Source organism: Citrus sinensis, chromosome 6 (assembly GCF_022201045.2).
Source record: "Citrus sinensis cultivar Valencia sweet orange chromosome 6, DVS_A1.0, whole genome shotgun sequence".
Classification (NCBI taxonomy): domain Eukaryota; kingdom Viridiplantae; phylum Streptophyta; class Magnoliopsida; order Sapindales; family Rutaceae; genus Citrus; species Citrus sinensis.
The window spans coordinates 21,892,501-21,915,629 of NC_068561.1; the positions used below are offsets into that span (position 1 = coordinate 21,892,501).

The 23,129-nt window shown below is 36.8% G+C and overlaps 3 protein-coding genes across 4 annotated transcripts; 2 read left to right on the forward strand and 1 right to left on the reverse strand.

Moving 5' to 3' along the window:
• Positions 1 to 3,610: 3,610 nt before the first annotated feature.
• Positions 3,611 to 5,487, reverse strand: LOC102621129 (protein CHUP1, chloroplastic). The gene is made up of 2 exons (XM_006481862.4): positions 4,431 to 5,487; positions 3,611 to 4,332 (listed from the first exon to the last, which is right to left on the reverse strand). The coding sequence occupies exons 1-2, from the start codon at positions 5,256 to 5,258 to the stop codon at positions 3,847 to 3,849; spliced, it is 1,314 nt and encodes a 437-aa protein (XP_006481925.1). The 5' UTR covers positions 5,259 to 5,487; the 3' UTR covers positions 3,611 to 3,846.
• A 5,070-nt stretch (positions 5,488 to 10,557) lies between these two features.
• Positions 10,558 to 19,602, forward strand: LOC102621403 (threonine dehydratase biosynthetic, chloroplastic). 2 transcript variants are annotated; one of them, XM_052443226.1, is made up of 9 exons: positions 10,558 to 11,158; positions 12,096 to 12,275; positions 12,357 to 12,626; positions 13,843 to 14,049; positions 14,464 to 14,712; positions 14,796 to 14,866; positions 15,099 to 15,216; positions 15,729 to 15,780; positions 17,801 to 18,214. In XM_052443226.1, the coding sequence occupies exons 1-8, from the start codon at positions 10,709 to 10,711 to the stop codon at positions 15,744 to 15,746; spliced, it is 1,563 nt and encodes a 520-aa protein (XP_052299186.1). In that variant the 5' UTR covers positions 10,558 to 10,708; the 3' UTR covers positions 15,747 to 15,780; positions 17,801 to 18,214. The 2 variants fall into 2 exon arrangements, with proteins under 2 accessions (XP_052299186.1, XP_006481926.1); XM_006481863.4 differs by lacking the exons at positions 15,729 to 15,780; positions 17,801 to 18,214 and adding exons at positions 18,776 to 18,910; positions 19,002 to 19,602 and having other exon boundaries at positions 10,567 to 11,158.
• A 1,212-nt stretch (positions 19,603 to 20,814) lies between these two features.
• LOC102618347 (GDSL esterase/lipase At5g03810-like) lies at positions 20,815 to 23,124 on the forward strand. Its single transcript, XM_006482304.4, has 5 exons — positions 20,815 to 21,386; positions 21,476 to 21,606; positions 21,691 to 21,924; positions 22,120 to 22,375; positions 22,723 to 23,124. Exons 1-5 carry the CDS (start codon positions 21,158 to 21,160, stop codon positions 22,914 to 22,916), a joined length of 1,044 nt encoding a protein of 347 aa, XP_006482367.1. The 5' UTR covers positions 20,815 to 21,157; the 3' UTR covers positions 22,917 to 23,124.
• The last annotated feature ends 5 nt before the right edge of the window (positions 23,125 to 23,129 follow it).

Here is a 23,129-nt window from a genome sequence, read left to right on the forward strand (position 1 = left end):
TTTAAATTAATGTAAAATGAATGTATTAACGTAATTACCTCCACAGTTGTGCTAGTCGAAGCATTATTCGATTTCTGTTTTGGCCTCTTAAATTGCTTTTGCTTTCTTTGAGTAGGTGGATGACCTTTACGCCGAATTACTACTGGATCTTGTATGTTTTCGGTATAACTTTCTGATCCACCATAGCTGCATGTATCGTCACCGTCACTTTGAACATTCAGAGATACATCCTTCATTGCTTTCTCGATCCAACCCATAATATTTTTATGGCTTTCTTCATTTTTTGAAGCTACCTCAGCAACATCATAAAAAGCAGTTCACTCTCTCTCTATACCGCTGATCTTCAATGCTTGAATTTCGTGCATCATAACTGACTTTGACTTTACTGTAGAATCTCCGCACATCTTTCCTCCATCTTCGTAGGATATACTTTTCAGGCAGTAATTGTATACGGTTACGTGACAACACTGCGATGGCGTGTCTGCAAAGAATGCCCTTATATTCAAACATTTTACACACACAATGAATTTCACCCTCATTTTTGGCAAAAAAGACTTTCAAAGTTTTTTCTCTACTTTGTTCATCGTTTTCAATAACTTCATATTCTGATCCCCCACAACTGAAAACCTCACAATATATCTTATTCGCCAACTCTTGTGAAATTCTTAAAACTTGGAAATAGTGTACACTGCTTCAACTTGCTTCTCCATTGCAAAACTGGTACGACATGGCATCCGTTGGCTAAAACACCTAGCATCCGCTTACCATTCTTTCTCAATTTTACTTTCCATTGCTTTTTCATATTTCTCCACAAATTGTTTCAAAGTTGTTTTCGAGTTAACATACCCATCAAAGAAAGCATTCATACTTTCACTACACTGAGTGGTTGACATTCCAGCCCAAAAAGAATTTTTCACGAAACATGGAACCCAACAATTTCTTTCCTCATATAATCCATTTAACCACTGATTATTAATAAGATCATCTTTGTCTAACATGCCATGCCAAGCTTTCTCGAATTCAACAGGAGTATATGAATCATAAACAACGGAATGTAATGAAACTCTAATGGCATGATATTGAACGTACCTTCCCAACTTCTCAGGCACCTTTTTCAGTATATGCCATAAACACCATCGGTGCCTAGTGTTTGGAAAAACAATCTCAATCGCATTTTTTATCGCTTTGTCTTGATCTGTAATGATTCCAAGGGGAGGAGAGCCAGACATGCATGATAGCCATGTGTCAAATAACCACGTAAATGTCTCCGTGTCCTCATGCGAAATCAACCCACATCCTAACAAAATTGATTGACCATGATGATTAACTCCTACAAAAGGAGCAAATGGCATGTCATATTTGTTTGTAAGGTATGTGGTATCAAATGTGACCACATCTCCAAAGTCTTTATAGGCTGCCCTACTCCTTGGATCTGCCCAAAATACATTTTTCAACCGGCCCTCCTCATCTAGGTCAAGACTAAAGAAAAACCCATCATTTTCTGTTTGCATTTTCTTAAAATATCTCTGAATTGCAACAACATCCCCTTCTCCGAGCCTTAATCACCGCACCTTGTCAATATGATTTCTAACATCTTTTTCTAAGAATGAGACTTTTTCAAAGCCACCAACCTCGACAACAACGGACTTAAAACTTTGAGCCATTCTAATTCCAGCTTCGTTGTTTATCTCAAGTTGCTTTTTAACAAATGGACTAATGGTACGGTTGCATCGATAATACCTACTCTTGCTCGGACTCACGGCATGGTTATGTTCAAGAATCATATTTCCAATTACCCATTTTCCGGTAACCAAATCCAAACGTCCTCCAAGTTTAGCATTGCATCCAATTTTTTGGTTTGGTTGAAGCCGTAAAACATCAGTGTCTTTGGCTTTTGACTTGCTGTTTCGCCCACAAGTAAATGTCACATATCTCAAACTCCCATCATCCCCTTTTCTACAAGATCTCCGCATAACTGGAAACCCCTTTTGTAGGCCATAACCCTTATAATATTCAAACATTTCATCAGGACTATCAAAAAACATCCCAACTGTTGGCTCAACAATTATTTTCGGCATCAATTCCTCATTATTTCCTTCCAAATCAACCCCCTGTAAATCCTCCAATTCTTCAACTTCATCAACCTCCTCCACTTGCTCCAAATTATCCATTAATTGCTGCAAATTTAAACAATGCAGTATATTATTATTTATTTATTGCAAATTCATTAAACAATTCAAGATTGTTGTAAAAGCATCGCAATTGGAAACTAAAATTATCAAATAACGGCAAGCCGCAAACATTAGCTAATAGAAGTCCGTAGTCATGATTCAAATTTAAACAATTCAAGCCTATTGTAAAAGCATGCAATTGGAAATTGAAATTGTCAAATAACGGCAAGCCGCGAACTAGCTAATACAAGTCCGTAGGCATCCCTTTTGGTTACACATACACGGTTCTTTTGAGCAAAATTCACTGACTAGAGGGCATGTTATCGACTGTTCTTTTGAGCAAAATTTCATGACTTACCATAAAAGAAATTCGAATAGAAATTTTGTATTCGTAATCGAAACTGAAATTATTATATTCAAATATCTTCGTAATCGAAAATGTTACAGAAAATCGAAAAGAAAATTTAATACAAACTTGACAACAAAAATGAGAGCTTCAACAGGTGCTGAAAAATCCGTACCTTAGCTTGTGCAAATGCCGAAACTTAGACTTATGTCAGAAAGTATTAATAGCTGCTGAAAAATCGAGGAGGAAGAGCTTAAACAACTGCTGAAAAATCGAAGAGGAAGATCTTAAACAGCTGTTCGTTCCTCACTTAACAATGGTGACTGAAAAATCGATTAGAAAGAGCTGTTTTCGTTGCTGAAAATCGTCTTCGTTGCTATTCGTTCCTCACTTAACAATGGTGACTGAAAAATCGAATATGAAGACCTGTTTTCGTTGCTGAAACTTTGATTTCGTTGCTGAAACCTTGATCTGTTCGTTCCTCACTTCCTCTGCCCTCCTCTTCGTTTAGTTTGTTTTGTTTTTACAAGCCAAAACGACGACGCTTCATGCAACCAAAAAGAAAAAAAAAATAGGCCAAAACGACGCCGTTTTACTAATTCGGGGTTTGACCCGGGGTTTGACCCGGGGAATATAGCATTTTCCAAAACAAAAACAAAGGCAATAACGAAAGATTAGTAGGGGTTTAAGGGCTTATTGGTTAAATATTGAAATTTTATTAATTTTAGATTTTTTTAAATGTATTTCTTTGTTTATTTATAAATTTAAATATAATTTTCAGATATTTATATTTTAATAGAAAAATTAAATATTTTAACTTTCATATAAATAGAAAAAATTTTAAATGAAAAGTAAATATTATATCTCAAAATAAAAAAAATAAAAAACTCTGTTAAATGTACTAATTCCTTAAACTATAAAGGTTAATCACTTTATTCGTTTTAACTTAAAAGGATCTAAATGTTAAATAATCATATCTAAGATTTCTTTATTTATAAAAATATACAAAATACCACTTATATCCGGATATTAAAAAAAAACTACCTAAGTTATAAATTATAAAAGAAAAGTTCTCTTAAAAAATTTTAAAATATATTAATATTACAATTAAAGTTTTATATCAGTATAATTTCCCATGCAATTATAGTGTATAGTCTGAGGATCGACAGAGTATATTCAGAAATTACACCCTCTACAGGCGAGGTCTACACATACACACAGGTTTACTGAATTCTTCTCCATGACAGAGGTTGCTTTTGACTTAATTTCCAAGGAATGTTCTTTACTACGGCTTAAAAGGAAGAAGACAGTATGTGATACAATAGATGATTATGCGCTGGAACATGACTTCCTTGCAAGAATTGTATGCTCCTCCTCTGCTTCAGAACAAACAGAATGCCTCCCGAAGCACTTAATTTCGTGCTTTTCTTTCTCATCAAATTTGCATTTCATTTTCTCACTCCCATCAACCCATCTTTTAAGCCTTTTAAGCAACCTTGACCTTTTTGAACCAGCACGACTGCCCTCATTTGCCACATTGTAGCATGGCTCAACATTCCCCATATCAAGGCCATCCAAGTGCTGCTCTATCCCATAGTCTCCAATTCCTCCACCTCCTACAAATTCCACAATGCGGTTCTTCTCTTGATTCTGTTCTTGCTGTGCTTGATTCCTCATTAACTCGTGCCTTAAGCATGCATTTGCCCATCTTAAGTAAATCAGTTCCTTAGCTTCCGCGGCTCTATCCTTTTGCAGTTGTTCACATTCATTCAGAAGCTGTCTGTAATTTTCCATGGTTGTTCCTTCATCTTCAATCTGCAGATAGGAAATTCAAAACTTGTTAGCTTATCAAAACCTAGAAAATCAGAAGACACTATATGTACTTTCTTATGCAGAAAAGTAGAATGAATAACCTTTGTAACCGATGAAGCTGATTGGTGCCACTCTTGTAACTTGTTCAGTAGTTCACTATTTTGCTCTTGCAACTGATCAATAACAGAATGCAGCTCTTTCAATTCATTTTCCAATTTCTGGATGGCATTAGACTTTTCTTCCAGCACGTCGCAATTTCTCAACAACTCTGCATCTGCAGATTCAATCTTCAAATTTTGTTCTCTTATAATGTCTGATAGCTCTTTCGTTTTCCTCACAAGCTTCTTTACTTTCCTCTTAAGCAACCCGCTTTCTGATTTCCAATGTTGAAGCTGATCTAGTACTTTTAGATACAGAACCACCAGATTCTCAAGTCTTTTGTTCTCTGATTCCACTGACGAAACCTCTCTATCCAACAACTCAACATATGATTTCTCCAACAAAATCATATTTCTAAGCTCCATAAGCAAAGATTCTTGCTCTTTTAAATCATGATACCGAGCAAATTGCATCTTTGTCTCCAATTCCCTCTTTTGTAATTCTTCAATTTGGAATCTAAGATTTAAAATCTCCAGCTCATAATGAAGCTTATCCTGAAACTCTAAATCTCCTTTTGATTTCATAAAATGGGTACTTGTAATAATCTCTTCATCTTCTTTAAAACTTGAAGATGTAGAATTGAGGCTATGACAGCTTTCATCATCTCTAAACTTCTCATAGGAATCAGATTTCAAGGAACTTACCTTGTCATCTTTTCTTGCCATCATTTTAGCACAGATGAAACCTGCCACTGATATGGCCAAAGGAACGCCAGCCTTGAGCAGCACTGGCTTTATTATTGCTTGTGCTCTTGATGCCGAACCATCCATGGCTAAACACACAACTAATTTTTTCGATGATTCGGGTAACGATTACTGGATGATCAAAATCCAAAAATTGTACTAAAAGACAAAAATCACAGTCTTGTCTTTTTGATTGATGGGTTGGATGTTTATGTTGATCAGATGCATAGAGTTATTGTTTCTGTTTAATATGTCCATATATATAAGGGTGAATTAAAGATTCTTTGCCTTTGTGATTACATAGCGTTTCCTTGGGTTACAGGCATAGTGCGTGTCTGTAGCTTTTTGACTACACTAAAGGCACCGCACGTTGCAATTGCCGTTGCCACCATCATTTCATTTTCCTCGTGCTTTATACGACGCGGAATCTTATTCCTCTTTTCATGATGAATCATATCAACCGTCCAACACATTCAAGTAGTAATAATTTTGAACCAAAGAATGTGTCATTTGCAATCAATTCTAGGAGAAATAGGTACTACACCTAATTAATGTATGAATGATATATATAGTTCAATTAAATATAATTATTAATTACATAATGCATGCATGTACCTTTTATATACTCTAGAATTTCTCCAATTCTAAATTAAGAAGGGCAAATGTCATCCACAACTAGAATATTGTCCCAGTATACACCCAGACACCCTAACGTTTTAGAAATTGACTTAAAAAGTAAAGACCCCTTCTATTAGTTTATAATTATTATTTATCATGTAGCATTTGATTAAAGGATGGCTGAGTCATATTACAGTAAATTAAAGTGCATGCGTAATTGGTAGGTAAGTCGAGAATTCTCACCGCGCAAACTCCTGAAAGAAACGTAATGGTGTGTAAACCAAGGCCCAGCGCCGCAGAATCAAGCGGGCTTTTTATGTAGCTTGCCTTGTAAACATAATTCGGAGGTATGGCATGGGCTTTGTCCATCTGGGCTTTAATTCTAGCACTTCTTTTATTTTGCACTTAGAAGTCAAGCTAATACCGGACAAGGCTGGTAATATTTTTAATAACTAACCACAAAGAAATATATGTTATATATACATGATATTTTGCTAAAATATGTTTGATTCAATTTTCAAAGCTAATTTTGAAACTTGATAGACAAGGCTAGCAACCTAGCATGGGGATAACCTAACAAATGGATATTTAAGATTCATTTAAGTCTATAAGTTCATCACACGTAAGCTACAATAAATTTGTGATACATGAATCTTTTAATTTAATTAGAAATTTTAAGTTTTGCAAGTGTAGGAAGCAAAATTTGTAATAAGACGTGGACCAGCATAATATACTGAAATTTGTACTAACGGCGTGTTTGGCGCCCCGCATAACATTGTATTAGAACTTCACATTGTACTAAAATATTACAATGCAATGTTTAGCAGTTACTCGGTATTGCATAAGAAAAAATAAATAATGTGGTAAGGCTTGCGTAATGGAAACTCGCTGGAGAGTTGGGTTTATACCGCATTGCATTACATCTTCCTTCATTGTTTTTTTTTTTTTTTTTTTTGCAGAACTAGCAAAACTATGGTCGACCCATGTCATGGAATCTCTAGAGCAGTCTAATTGAGCATAACAACAAAGCATTTGCAAATTTCAAGAGTCCAAAATTGGGGAATAAAGCCGATTGTATAAAATTTCCATGGTACACATTCACATCATGATTCGTGCCATTCAGTTGTATTGGCATAGTAACCACTGATGGGTCGAGTTACGATAGTTATAACGAAGGCCGCTTTGATCATATGTTAATATGATTGATGGTCCGCATTAGTTGTAGATACATTTTGGTAATGATAGTAAAGTTGAGCTCATACGGTTATTTTGCAAAGTATAATTATAAAATTACACATATAACCCAAGTGGGAAATTTTTAGATTTTTTAATCCAATATTTATTGGATCCTTAATCCAACGTTGGGCTTATATGTGAATAATTATATGTTGTGGACGTTAAGCCTAATTAAAAGTGATCTATTAAGGTTTTCAGTATTATGGGTTTTAATGTTTTTAATAGGGTGTGAGCCATTAATGTTTATAGACTCAATTGTATTATAATTCTCTAATAGGCAGAATTAGAAATACCTAATGACAACACGAAAAAATTGTCTATATAAGTGGTTATGGTCTCCAGGTCACACGTATCTTTTTATTTTCTACTGACATCTCATCATCACAAAGAGAGCAGTGAGAAACTTAAAAGATTATTTAGGAGAACATGTTGATCTGGAAGGCCAACCACACAACCCTAGAGAGTAATTTAGCGTTATGAATTCAGGCACGCTTCTGCATAATTTTTTTATTCATTCTTAGTAATACAACATGAATATTTCGAGGATATATGTGATGATTTTCGCCAAAAGATTTATTGTTCTAACATTTGAAACTCAGATCACAAACCTTTAAATGAACATAAACTTGTCATCAATAATGGTAAATTCTTTATAAAGAATTATGATATATTTTTTAACATTTATATTAAAACAATAATGGTAAATTTCCAAAATTGAATTCTAAATTTAATATTTTTCTAAATACTAAATACTAATAAATATTATTTTCTAAATATAGAATTTCAATTAATTACCAAAGCAATTAATACAGTATAGTGCAATATCAAACATAGTATAACTAAATATTAATATAGTATAATGTAATACTAAATATAATATAATATTATTATAATACAATATTAATGTAATAGAACATAATATAGTATATCTGTATTAAAATAATATAATACAATATTCCAAACATATAATATGCCAATTTTGTAAACACGCACTGAAGGATGGGCCTGCTTTTGCTGGCCCACTTATTAATGGTGGCCTGACTTCAAGCCCATTTTGTGTGCCAAAACAGAAAGTAGTTGACAACCAATAGAATTTCAACACTTTTATAACAAGTATCGAGCGTGCGTGTGCACAATTAATTAGTTACAGCACCCTTCCCTTTGCCATCTTATCAAACTGGGGCGAATGGGCCGCCGCCTAGCACGTGTTTTGCCTCGGCTTCCTTGTGTTTTCTATTCTTCGAAAACTAAATAGCCAATCGTTAAACGGTGAGTGAACCCTGCTACGTAAATCATCAAAACAGCCTAGCACTTGTTTTTCTAGGGGCATGGAGACAGAAAGCAAATTGAATTCCCAATTTTGTTAATACAGCCATGTGACTTTATAAATTGATTTTTTTTTTTTTACATCTATGTTCATGGCCACTGGCCCACAGACTGTAGAGATATTGAAGTTGATTTTGTCTCTATTATGCACGCAAAATGTACCTAGATCGACATGGGAATAATATTAAAGCGCCGTTCGGTCTGTAGGCTGGGCCCATAAACTGTATAAAAAATCAATTTATAAGTCAAACAAAATTGGAATTCAATATTATTATGGTTGCCCATGTACCCTCTTAAACAATTTGCATAGATTTAATGAATAAAAGTTTAAGTTAAGATTTTAATTGAAGGGAATTGTCTCTAAAATTAAATAATTTTGAATTTATATCTAAAAATAAATAAACCCCACAATGACTCGAGTTAATAGTTCATATATCAACCATTAACTTGATACCTGAACCATTAAATGTAAAACCAAAAGAACTTGAAACTTAAGACAATAAAAATGAAACATGTTATCGTTAACTTGCAACCATAAAAATTATCTATATATCTATATAAAGCTGAGACTTGAGGATGTGATATGGCATCACTATTTCTCATCTTTGTATATTCTCTATTATCTAATAAATAGATAAATTTTGTTTTAAATTTAGCTTTTCATCTTCTCACAATTAATTTGATTGTTATTATACAATAACAATTATGTAAATGTTTTAATGAAGCATATTCTTTGTAATGAACTTCCAAGGGGGAGTGTTATGAATTTATTAAATAAATGTAGATGTTCATAACATATATCTCTTAGTCTCCCACTATCTCCCATTAGTAACTTTTAGCTTCCCTATAACTCCCACTATCTCACAAGGAATTATGATCGATAATTTTTCATTAATTTCATGGAATGATTATGTAACTATAAAAGGAGAGCTCATCTTTTTGTTTTGAACACACACAATTGGAATGAATAAAATCACTCTATAATATATTCTCTCATTTTATTCTTTATTTTGCGTTGCTTCTTTTATTTGTATTGCTGGCTAATAATTTTTTTTTATACGGCTGCGTCATCTTAAAAAAAAAAATTCATATTTTTTATCAGTTTCATCAAGTGTAAAGTAAGAAAAAAATATAATACTAAATTTTTTTTTCAAAGCCGCGTGAAGCGCGGTTCTATTTTCTAGTTTAATTAATGAACTTGAAACTTAGGGCAATAAACATGAAACATGAGATCATTAACTTGCAACCATGAAAATCATTTAATTAATGGACCAATAAACACGAAACCATAACCATTAACTTGATACCTGAACCATTAAACGTGAAACCAAAGGAACTTGAAACTTAGGGCAATAAATATGAAACATGTTATCATTAACTTGCAACCATGAAAATCATTTAATTAATAAACTTAAAATTTAGGACAATAAACATGAAACATGAGATCGTTAATTTATAACCATGAAAATCATTTAATTAATGAACCAAAATTACTTGTATAGTTTGTTGCCTTAATTGCAAGTTAATGAAACAGTATAATAATGTGATCAGTTGAACCAAAATTAAACTTTCTCAAGTGCTCGTAACTTATTATTATTTGGCTTCGACTTAACCGAATGTTTGTTGTGACCGATGGCGTCTTTGTAAATCGAACCGGTTGCGGTTACAAATATAGATCCGTTTGCTTTCAGTATTATGGACATGTGGACCGATAAATATGACAACATATTTCACATCGAGTCGATGCATGCATTCAGCAGACGCATAGTAGTCTGACCCCGACTCTTTTTGCTCTCTTACCATATATTTATACGCGTATGTGATGATGCCCCACATTTTGTTTCGTTCTTGGCGGCCCCGTTTCCAACTCAAAGACCAAAAAGACGAAATTCATCCCATTTTTTAAACGTGTTAGGCAGGCAGCATCATAACCTTTCATACAGCCCCTTGTTTAACCTTCGTTAGATGAAGCCAGTAGCCACAGCCCCGTTCAGGCCTGGGTCACGGACCTTTTTATTTCCCTTTTTTTTTTAAAAAAAAAAAAAAATTTCAAATCTGCCGTTTCAACTCAGACCTCCCGTTGCTCGGGTTCAAATGACTCGTGTCACGGACATTCCACGTGTCTTTTTGTCATAGGAAGCTGTTTCCAAACCCAAATCCCGAATGAAAAAATTACCAAACTACTATTTGATTTGGGTCGTGTCGACTGTCGAATGCCACCCCCCATTATAAAGTTGCGAAAACACCAGGCGTTTCAAAAGTCTCCTAGCTCTCTCTCTCTCGGCCCCCTCTCTTGAAACCATTTGCAATCGAGCAGCCGCCATAACCCCGACCCGCCCCCGACCCGACCCGACTCAATGGAGTCGCTCCAACTGTGGTCGCCTCCCTCTCCACTGTTCCGCCCGTACCGCAACAAACGGCCCCTACCGTTCTCGAACGGCTCTGTCCGAATTAAAATGCCAGTAATCAGGGCCGCGCTGTCCAAACCGACGGCGGAGATCACGCCGTCCGTTTCTTCCCGTGAAACTACATTACATTCTCAATCCCCGCCACCTCCTACTGCCCGGAAAGTTTCGCCGAATTCTTTGCAGTATCCATCCGGTTATCTCGGGTCCGTACCGGACCGCGCAGAGAACGTTGATGGCGCCAAGGACGGAGACAACATTGTCGATGCCATGAGTTATTTGACCAACATACTCTCGTCAAAGGTCTATGATGTGGCCATTGAATCTCCCTTACAGTTCGCGCCAAAATTGTCGGAGAGATTAGGCGTTAAGCTTTGGCTTAAGAGAGAAGATTTACAACCTGTAAAGTTCTTTTAGTCCTTTTCTTTTTCTTTATACGTATATACTTTTTATTTATTTATAAAATGCTATAACATGCTGCTTGAAATCTTCAGTGTTACCTCATCCTATTTGTTTTTACTATAATTACGAGCATATGTTTTTTGAATTTGTGACTTTTATTTAATTTTAATTCTTGTTTTGCTTAATTAAATGGTCCGGGAGTATTTATTTCTCAGTAATTAATTATTTTTCAATTTCCTTAACAACTTTAAGCTTCATCTAAGTTTAAAAGAATTTACTAATCCAGAAATGAGAGTTATTTTTGTTTTTTTAAATATCCGTTCCTATTTCTTAAAATAAATCTTTAGTTCACTGAGCTTCAGTATTTTCAGTATGATTAATTCCGCTGTCTCGATTTTCCAATCTCTTAACATTCTTGTTTGACTCATGCATTGGTTCTTTTTTTTTTTTTTTTTTCCCTTCAGAAAAAATCTACGTCCTCTTTAGTTGTTTGCTCTTGGATACTTGATTAATGAGCTCCTAATATTTGATGGAGTGGGGTCATTTGTTTTTGTGACTTGGAATTCTACTTGACCTTGGAATTGTCAGAAATACACTTAAATTGATGTTATTTTTTATTAGCAATTCTTTTTTGAATATTATCTCCCCTAAATATATGCTAAAATGAACAATATATTCCAAGTTTAATCCAAACAGTAAATTCAAACTATATGAATTTTTGGGTATATTATATTTAAACATTTGATGTTCTTTAAAATTAGAATTTCAATCTAAGTCAAGGTTTGTGTGTTTAGATGCAAACAAAGCTTATCTGTGAGAATGTGGTCATCGCTTTGATTAATCAATTAGCAGCACTTTCTCATTCAAATTGATCTGTTGAGGAGAAAATATTTATGTTATCAAATTAATTTATGGATGTGATGAATTGGATTTATAGGTTTTCTCATTCAAGCTCCGTGGAGCATATAACATGATGTCCAAACTTTCAAAGGATCAATTGCAAAGAGGAGTTATCTGCTCATCAGCTGGAAATCATGCCCAAGGCGTTGCATTGTCTGCCAAGACATTAGGCTGTGATGCAGTGATTGTTATGCCAGTTACCACACCAGAAATCAAGGTGCGTTTTCTTTTGACATTGTTAGTGCTGATTGTGGAATGAAATTGTGCTTTGTTATCTAATGATGATCTTATTCTACAGTGGCAATCGGTTGAGAGACTGGGTGCCAAAGTTGTTCTTGTAGGGGATTCATATGATGAAGCACAGGCATACGCTAAAAACCTTGCCAGAGAAGAGGCTCGTACATTTATTCCTCCTTTTGATCACCCAGATGTTATTATAGGGCAAGGAACAGTTGGTATGGAAATTATACGTCAAATGCAAGAACCATTGCATGCGATCTTTGTGCCTGTTGGGGGTGGTGGACTAATTGCTGGCATTGCTGCTTATGTAAAGAGAGTTTCAACACAGGTTTGTTGGTTATAGTGTAAGAATTTGTTGGCAATCTCCATTTGGAAACTTTTTTCCTACACGATGATAGTGTTTGAAGACCTTAGTGCTGAACTTCTTTCTTTCCCTTTATATGTGTGTGTGTGTGTGTGTAAATTTGCTTTTGCGGATGCCGTCTAGTGAAGATGGTAAAATCTCTTGTGTTGAAAATAAGAGGTCTGGAGTTCGACCTTGTTAACATGGGTTGGGAGGGGATTGGGGTAGCTGTTAGGCTAAACAATAAATATATATAATTTTGCTTCTCATCCTTAGGAGATTTTTTAAATTGAAGTGTCATTGGTTTCAGCTGGACGCTTAACTCATTGTCACCTGAGTAGAAATTGAAATGGACTAATTTAGATGTTTCTATGCAGAGCATGAATAGACCTTGGCTTGTTGAACATCTTTACTTGGTGTTTAGTCTAGCTTGATTGGGCTTGGGTAATGCAACCTTTATAATCTTTCATTTTGGCAAATGTATCATAACACAAATTTGTGCAACTTTTCTATACTAGTTACCAACTTTGATTTTACTTGAAAGAACAATATGGTTATGGGCTTGAGTTGTTGATATGGTTTACCTTTAACACATAAGACAATGACCTTTTGATTTTGTTTGAAACAAAAAGATTGCTACTTTCCACCATATAATACTTTCTGAAATTTTGGTTCTGTTATTCTCAACTATAATCTTGATCCTTAATGCTGGAGTCAGCAGGATTCGGATTGCTCCCAAGCCTCTAGACCTCACAAGATATTCATCTTTTAGTAATCCATATCAAATCTCTCTCCACTCCACTACCCTTAGACATTCAGTTTTTAGGTCCCCACTTTGTGAATTTCTCATTTTTCACTGACTTGATCATTACTTGCTACTCATAAATTATCCAATCATATATCATATTTATAAATTTTTCTTGGACGCTCTCAATTCATCCGTTTTACTAGAATCCTTTTTATATTCTGAGCCACTCCCCAACCCCTGCTCACTTTCCATATTCATCTGTTGAATATGAATTATGATCTTATAGATCCGAATTTCTGTTGAAAATGGTTTTAGGGAAAGTTTTATTTCAGAGGGCGTGGCAAATCAAGATATTGTTTTTCTGCCATTTTATTTGAATTTTCATTTTGCTGCCTGTTGCTTACGAAATTAGACCATCCATCTAGGCCACTGAATGTGATATTGTTGATGCAGGTGAAAATTATTGGAGTGGAGCCCTATGATGCAAATGCAATGGCATTATCTCTACATCATGGTGAGAGAGTGATGTTGGACCATGTTGGTGGTTTTGCAGATGGTGTAGCTGTTAAAGAGGTTGGTGAAGAAACCTTCCGCATATGCAAGGAATTGGTAGATGGTGTAGTTCTTGTAAGCCGCGATGCCATTTGTGCCTCCATAAAGGTACAGCTTCTTTCAGGTTTTGGAGCTTACATGCATTTGCCCCTCTCTTTGTTAGTTTTTTTTTAATTATTTTTTCTTTTTTAAGTGAGGGTTTTACACTTGGGAAAATAGAATAAAGCTTCTCAGTCTCCATTCAACACCAACCCTCCCCAACCCCAGTTGTTGTCAGTGTTTATTTTGTTGAAATGAAAAATCTTATGGTTCGTTTGTAAGCCGTGCCTCTATAATAAGAAAAGCATTTCATTTGAAACGATGGCCATCTTCATTTGAAATGATGGCCATCATGAGATGAATCTCTTTTTCTTTCTATAAGAAGTTACATAACAAGGGCAAGCACATATGCATGGAGTGTGCATACTGGAATATAGAAGTTTCGGCGCCTGTTGCTTAACAAATGTCAATTCTGGTTTGCAGGACATGTTTGAGGAGAAAAGGAGCATTTTAGAACCTGCAGGTGCCCTTGCCCTTGCCGGAGCCAAAGCATATTGTAAATATTATGGCCTTAGCGGAAAAAATGTTGTAGCAATAACCAGTGGAGCAAACATGAACTTTGATAAACTGAGGGTGGTGACAGAACTTGCCAATGTTGGTAGGCAACAGGAAGCTGTGTTTGCAACTGTCATGCCAGAGCAGTCCGGGAGTTTCAAACAATTTTGTGAACTTGTAAGTTAACATACCTAGACAAACTCTCTAAATTCCTCAAGCTAAAGGTCTTGTTTTGAACTGTAAATCATGATGGTTGGCAGTTGGGGCCTATGAATATCACTGAGTTCAAATACCGATTTAGTTCTGATAAAGCAGCTGTGGTTCTCTACAGGTTAGTGATTTTCCTTCTGTATCAACAATATAAAAGTACTCAATCCTTCTGTTAATTAAAATTATTCCTGGTATATTTTTGTCTACTAATACTCAGACCTTCAGAATCCAGATAATTTTTGTTTTTGTTTTTTTTTTTCTGAATAATTTGGAAATTCCTACTAATCTATGACTGCACTTTGGTGGTTTCTTAACCGAAAAAACATTAAACATCATCTGGATGTTGTATGTAGTGTTGGCGTTCACACGGTTGCTGAACTTGAAGCAATGCAAGAGCGAATGGAGTCTTCTCAACTTAAAACCTACAATCTCACACAAAGTGACTTGGTTAAAGATCACCTGAGATATTTGGTAATTGCACTTTAAACTCTTTTATCAAGTATCTTTTCTAAGTTAAACCAATATGATTAGGTTTCTCTTATTTGAATAAGATGTCGATTATCCATTATGTTAAACCTAATAGATAAATTAGGTTTATCTTTTAGACTACGCCTTAAATGTATTTCTTTTGAAAGCTCGTGAATGAGGAAAATAATGATGTCTTGATTATATTTCTTGCTTTTCTCATCTTCTGTTCTGCTTCTCTCTATATTCCACCTCACCAAACTGTGCCTTATTCTGCTCTTTCTCATTCTCTCTACTTCCTCTCTCCAATTTTTGACTTCTATCTTGAATCTCTATTTTCTCTATTCTGTGATTCTTTTTGTCCAACATGAGAATGTTAGTTTAAATTTTTGTGCATCGTTATTAAGAAACTACGAGGAATTGTGTTAAAAAATTTTCATTGGTCGAGCGAGCTAATGTTTGGTTACTAAGGTCAATGATGTGCTTTCAATGTTTGTGATTTTTATTTGAACTTACAGTTGCATTTTGGCTGCTGACTCTCCACCATAATCTTAATTAATTGGGCCGTACAATCCTGATAGGACTTAGGGCTAAATTAGGGCTGACTTTTATTGATTAAATCAAAAGAAAACAAACAATCAATCCTGACCTACAATTCGAGAGGTAGGTCAATCTCTCCCAAAACTCCTAATGGTTCCTAATACCAGACAAAACTCAACATAGACCCTAAATGACTCCATAATCTCTTATTTATAGCTAAACCCTAATTAATAACAAAGTTATTAAATTGCCCCTGCCCCTAAAATTACTAAACAGCCCCTGCCCCTTTATATTTTGCGCCTAACATAAGTTTTCATGGGTCTAACATTACTCCCCTCCCAAAAAGACACCTTGTCCTCAAGGTGGAATCCAAGAAACTGCTGTTGTGCTCTTATCCGCAATCCTCTGTGCCAACTCCATTGACTCCCCTAACCCTCTTGGCCTTAGCAAGCGTAGCGCGGCTCGAATTTCTGGCTTTGGTCCCTTCATAAAATTCCCTTCCAACACTGCCTCTGAGATGTCCCCTAGACGTCCCGACAACAGCTCAACCTTTTTTCTATACTCCATGACTGTTTTCTCTTGGATCAGGACAAAAAATTGTTCGTGCAAATCTCCCTCTTGAGTGGCCCGAAACCTCTCCAACAGCCGGTCCTTAAATTCACCCCACGGCCTCAATGGTTGTTGTTCCCGCCACTGAAACCACATAAGGGTCTTTCCCTCCAAACATAATGCAGCCGCCATCAATTTTTCCCCTTCCGAGAGTCCATTGATGGCGAAATAGCGCTCTACCCTATACACCCATCCATAGGCATCCTCGCCTTCGAAAATGAGCATTTTTAGTTTCCTTACCCCAAAATCGGCTCCAAATTGAGTCAGCCCCGCCCAATTTCGCGCCATTGAAGATCCCCAACTTCCCGAATCTACTCCATTTTCCGCAAATCCCGAAGACCCAGCCCACAATTCTCCTTGCCCAGCCCCATATTGGGCTGAAATCCCTCGCCCAACTGCATTCTGGTCATAACGGCTCTCTTTCTCATCGGTAACCCTTCCTCCTAGCCATCCGCCCCTAAATCCGACCTGTCCAGACCCAAAACCGCCCTGCACAGGCCTAAATCCAGCCTGCCCCGGCCCACAACAGCCCTGCCCGGCCTGCCTTGGCCCAAAACGGCCCTGCCCAGCCCAAAATTTGGCCTGCCTAGGCCGTGAGTCACCCCCAAACGCTGCCGAGTCGCCAAGCCCGGCCACCCCCGACTCCCGTGCGCCCCAATCTGATGCTGAAACACCGATTCCCAACCCTAAACTGCCTCCTCCAACCGCGTAACCCTCAGATCCACAGCCCCCAGCCGCAACCCAGCCTCCTTCGCCACGCCCAACGCCAGGAAAGGCTCCCCTAGGCCGTAAGTCCCCTAGGCTGACCTCCTCGCCACCAAATCCGCCGTGAACTCTTGCCCCTAGCTGAGTAAGACTGGTGGTTTTCAGCCCTCCACCCTTTGTGCCGTCACCGAGCACGGGTTTCGTGTCGCCAGATCCTTCTCCCGCCACACTGCCTTGGCCTGTTGATATTGCCAGTGGTGGGTTGAGGTGAAGTTCTATTAATTTCAGCAACATGGCTTCAAGGGATGAAAATTTTTGTTGAACGCTATTAAATCGCTCGTCAATGGTGGCCTTGAGCAATCCAATCTCCGCTTCCAATTTTTCTTCAAGCACGTCCACTTTCTTTGCTGCCATTATCTCAGGATTCTTGCTCTGATACCACTTTGATAGGACTTAGGGCTAAATTAGGGCTGACTTTTATTGATTAAATCAAAAGAAAACAAACAATCAATCCTGACCTACAATTCGAGAGGTAGGTCAATCTCTCCCAAAACTCCTAATGGTTCCTAATACCAGACAAAACTCAACATAGACCCTAAATGACTCCATAATCTCTTATTTATAGCTAAACCCTAATTAATAACAAAATTACTAAACAGCCCCTGCCCCTAAAATTACTAAACAGCCCCTCCCCCTTTATATTTTGCGCCTAACATAAGTTTTCATGGGTCTAACAAATCCCTGCAAAAATGGACCCGAGTATAACAAAATCTTGAAAGAGGTTCTTTCTGTTTTCATTGAAGCTTGAAAAGGAGCTCTGCAAAGCTCTGAATGGAAAGGCTCTCTAATTTAGTGCTAAAGGTGGTTTTATATTCTATTATAGATGCTTCATTGTCTCTGAAATATTAACTGCTTAACATGTCCATAGAAATCTTGAAAGAGGTTCTTTTTCTTTTTATTGAAGCTTGAAAAAGAGCTCTGTGAAGTTCTGAATGGAAAGGCTCTCTAATTTAGAGAAGAAATGGTGTTATGTTCTATTGTAGACGCCCCATATTCCTAGAAAAATTGTATTATTTGCTTTAAAATTTTGTCACACTTGACCATCCCTTGTCTGGTTATATCCAGGATCTAATTATTCCTTCTTGTTCAAGTGCTTAAGCATGAAAATTGAGTATGTTCTCCAGTGCTAAATAACACCCATGTTATGTGGATTCTAATTCTTGTTATGTCCATTAATTGATTTCTTGGTTGCTTGATGAAAGAGTACCATGCACTTGCAAGTGAAAATTTTAAATTAGATGATCAATCACGAGAACAATAGATCGATCATTACTTTTCCCTTTCATTTGAGAGGGAATAAAAATACTTCGGGTGACTACTGATAGAGTAGTTATTTACTAATTGTGTCCCAACAGCGGCAGCTGAGATGCTCTTTCATGTTTCCTGGTTGTCTCCTGCTCCTCTCAACTTGTCCTTATATTACTCATGTTTATGTGAGAGATCCCCACAGTAAATGCCCAATGTCCAATGCCTAAGTATTATTTCATAACAATGCAATAAATAATTATCAAATAATAATAAAACAACCCGGCCATCCTTCAAACACGAGAAAGCAGAAGTGACCCTCTTTTATCATTTGTTCGCATAGTGAACAATCTTTCTTGTTGGCTGCATTATGACTTGAGTTCGAATCATTCTGGTTTTCTTTCAGATGGGGGGCAGATTAAGTGTTGAAAACGAGGTCCTTTGTCGTTTTATTTTCCCTGAGCGGCCTGGTTCTTTGATGAAGTTCTTGGATGCTTTCAGTCCGCGTTGGAATATTAGCTTGTTCCATTACCGTGGTCAGGTGTGCATCTGAACACTTTTTTGTTCAATAAATTTTAGTTTATTCAATTTTCAATGATCGATCGTGACATTTCTCCTGCAACCTGCAACAGGGTGAAACCGGTGCCAACATATTAGTAGGAATCCAGGTTCCAGAGAATGAGCTGGCTGAGTTTCACGGTCATGCCAACAGGCTTGGATATGATTATGCAGTTGTAACTGATGACAACAACTTCGAGCTTTTGATGCACTGATTAGAGCTTGTCGTGTGATATTAGCTCTCAGTTGGATTGCACAAGTAGACACGCTCAATTAGTCAGAGAGAGAAAGGAAGAGAGGAAGAGGAAAAGCAAAGGGCCTCTAGAATCTAGATACCCTTAATTAGTCGAGAAGACGGGAATCATGTCTTTACACATGAGATGGTATTCCCTCCTAGTTTGCATTTAATAATATTATGGTGTCGTCTGCTCTCGGGAAGAGGCGGTGCCTTTCTAGTTCTATGACTGTTCCATCTAATGTTTTGACTTTTGATCTTCAGCATAATGTACTTCACTAGCTATGAAAACTTGAGCCTGATGGGCTTTGAGCTTTTAGTGAAGTTCTGCATTTAGATCGTAGCTCCTCCCGAAGATTTCATTGGGTTAGTGATTTTTGTCGATACGATTTGTATCATTTGAGCTCTTGACAACAATAATTCCATTTAGTGTTTATTAATTGTGCGCGTTGTTACTGTAGTTATCAGTTTGAAATTGGAAATTATGCAATTCCTGTCTAATTATTGGATTATCTGAGCAACCCGATGGTGGTTTTGATTTGGATATTTCCTGCGTCTGGGAGCAATAACTATTAACATGCAAAGTTTGTTTTCAAAACAAAATTTGGTCGAAAACCTAGTTGTGTTATTTTGGAAAGTTTGCCTCACGGCACCACAACGTCCATAGAAATAAAGACAGTCGGGGTTTTGTGCACTATAAATACTTTGGTTTGTAACATTTTTGCATTGTAGACAAATGGCAAAGAATCCTCTTCGTACTGTGGTTTTTTTAAAAACAAATATTTACACTATTGTTTCAGTGACAATTACAAGTAAACTTATTTCAGCAGACAATTGCAACTACACATACTGGAACTATAATTTTACATACATTAAATTATATGAAACACTCATCCAAATCATCTACCCTCATTAATGAGGGTTATTGAGGGAGAATGAATTTCTAGAGACTTAAATCGTTGCTCTCACAAGAACAAGTGGTCCACCACTCGACTAGAGACCCAGTGACATCTTCTTCGTACTGTTAAATTGTTGATTTGCTAATCAAAGGCGAATGACAAAAGGATATATTCGTACGGATTCTATGCGGTATTTTAATACTTAAAATCGCTTGAATTTGATGAATCTTATACTATTGGTATTGGGATGTGCTTAATAAGAACTAGATCCTTCAAGCTTTAACCAATAAAGCCTTGTGAGATGCGAACGCATAGGGGTGCTCTTCAGATGTTGATGTTGATATTGGTAAAGCTTTGAATATTGGTATGGTTTTAGGGACGATGCTATGTAGCACAGCCATCCTAACATGGCAGGTCATATCTTCTGGCCATTTGAGATAATAAAATCAACACGCATCCACGAACGTAATGTGCAATTTGATGACACTTGTGCCATGCAAAGAAAAGAAATAGGTGGTGACTACTAAACAAAGTAAGATTTATGTTATGCTTACCTTGGTAGCCACGCACTTATCCAAGAAAATTTTAACAAATTCTTGGATTTACATATATTTTCTTGGGTCAAAATCTTTAGTAATTGTTGGGAAGAATTTATGAGTACAATTTGTTCAAGGCGCGATGCCATGGCACATTGTGTATAACGTGAGTTTGCTATGGACAAAACAAGCAATCTTCACTCTTATAAAGTAGCTCAAATCCTCAAACTTTAACCGAGTGTTTCGTCACCTCCCCCAAAGCAAATTCAGAATTGATAAATTTTCTGAACAAAACAATAACACTTTTGGTTAGCCTAATAAAGATAGAATAACATAGAGGACAGAATTCATGGCCTTTATGAGGTGCTAAACATGCATCCTTTCCAGGAAATGTTCAGCTTTATTGGAACCACGCTATCTTCAGACACTTGATTATCACTTTGACCATCGCATTGGCTCCCATTATTAAATTCTTCCCCACACCACCGCCTTCCTCTTCACCTCATTCACTATAATTTTGCTTCTCTCTTTTACTTTCTTGTGTTTGAAGAACAAAGAAAATGAGGCTTTTGGGTTCCTTTATCTTTCTTGTGGTGGTTGTTTCAGTGGGTAATGGGCAGCCTCTTGTTCCTGCATTAATCATATTTGGGGATTCAATTGTTGACGTAGGAAACAACAATAACCTCAGTACACTTATCAAGGCCAACTTCCCTCCTTATGGAAGAGACTTTGTCACTCACAGACCAACTGGCAGATTCTGTAATGGAAAATTAGCTACCGACTTCACGGGTAAATATTCTCAATAACCAACTTCCACGCTGTCTCGTCACTATCTTCTTTCCCACTCTCTCATGTTATATTTGATTACTTGTCTACAGCTGAATACCTTGGCTTCACCTCATATCCACCAGCTTACCTAAGCCAAGAAGCCAAAGGGAACATACTCTTAACTGGAGTCAACTTTGCGTCAGCTGCTTCTGGCTTGTACGACCGCACCGCACAGTTATATGTAAAACATGAGATCCTGAACTATGCTTCTCCTTCTAGCGCATCTGTAATGTCCTAATATGACTAAGTTTTGTTGGTTCTGCAGCGTGCCATTCCATTGACTCAGCAACTGAACTACTACAAGGAGTATCAAAACAAAGTAGTGAGTATGGTAGGAAAAGAAAAGGCCAATGCCATATTCTCTGGTGGAGTCCATCTTTTGAGTGCAGGGAGCAGTGATTTTATTCAGAACTACTACATCAATCCCCTCCTTAACAGAGTCTACTCGCCTGATCGTTTCTCCGACATGCTCATGAGATCCTACTCGAGTTTTGTTCAGGTATCTTCTAACTCTATGCACCGTATGAACCTTTACAAATCGTGCTGAAAATGTTCAAACAGGGTTATGCATATTGCCAAGAATGATGCGGTATGAGTTATGGATTACGTATCTGATTGCATCCTGAACATGAATATGCACAGAAGTTCAGAACAGTATTTACATAAACACACATATTACTTTTCTCTCTGGCAGAATCTATATGGATTGGGAGTTAGGAGATTAGGGGTGACGAGCCTACCTCCCACTGGGTGTCTGCCCGCAGCCATCACTTTATTTGGTGCAGGAAGTAGCCAGTGTGTTGCCAGGTTAAACCAAGATGCCATTTCATTCAACAACAAACTGAATATTACATCCCAGAGCCTCAAGAATAATCTCCCTGGTCTGAAACTTGTGGTCTTTGATATCTATCAGCCTCTACTGAATCTGATCACCAGCTCTAGTGACAGCGGTATGTACCAGTTCTGCAAGTAGTTAGTCCGCATTTCATGCATAAATAATCCAGGTTTAATTTTTTTTCTTTAAAATAAAATTCTCGTGGTCTTTTAATAAAATTATCATGGCCTTTTATTTATTTAAGATTTATGTTTCTTAGCTTTAACAAGTTTTTTAATTTAAGGAAAAAATATTTGTCTGCTCCAACAGAAGGGATAAATATTTGGTATAACAAAGCGAAAGAACCCTCTGTCCAGCTTTGCAAGCAAAAAAAATTGATTTGCTTCAAATTTAAGTAATAAATCGCTGGTACAGAGACTGATACCCTCGTTTGTTTCCTGTGGTATTGTATTTATATTACAGGGTTCTTTGAATCAAGAAGGGCTTGCTGTGGAACAGGAACAGTGGAAACCTCTGTGCTTTGCAATGCTAGATCAATCGGTACATGCTCCAATGCTACAGAATATGTGTTTTGGGATGGATTCCATCCCTCTGAAGCTGCAAACAAAGTTTTGGCTGGTGATCTACTTGAACAGGGATTTGATCTCATCTGTTGAAAATGATTTGGTCCGTCTCATTTATTATCTTGTTATATTTTAATCTTATAAAAAATGCATAGGTAGTTTGGCAGTTTCAGTGAGACTCTCCTGAAACTCATAACCTTATGTTTGTAAAGCCTCCTCGGCTGTATATCTGAGAGGGGCCACTAGTTATTTCTCCCTCGCTTTTATGTAGGATCAATAAGATGGTCAAGGAAGCATTATAAGCAC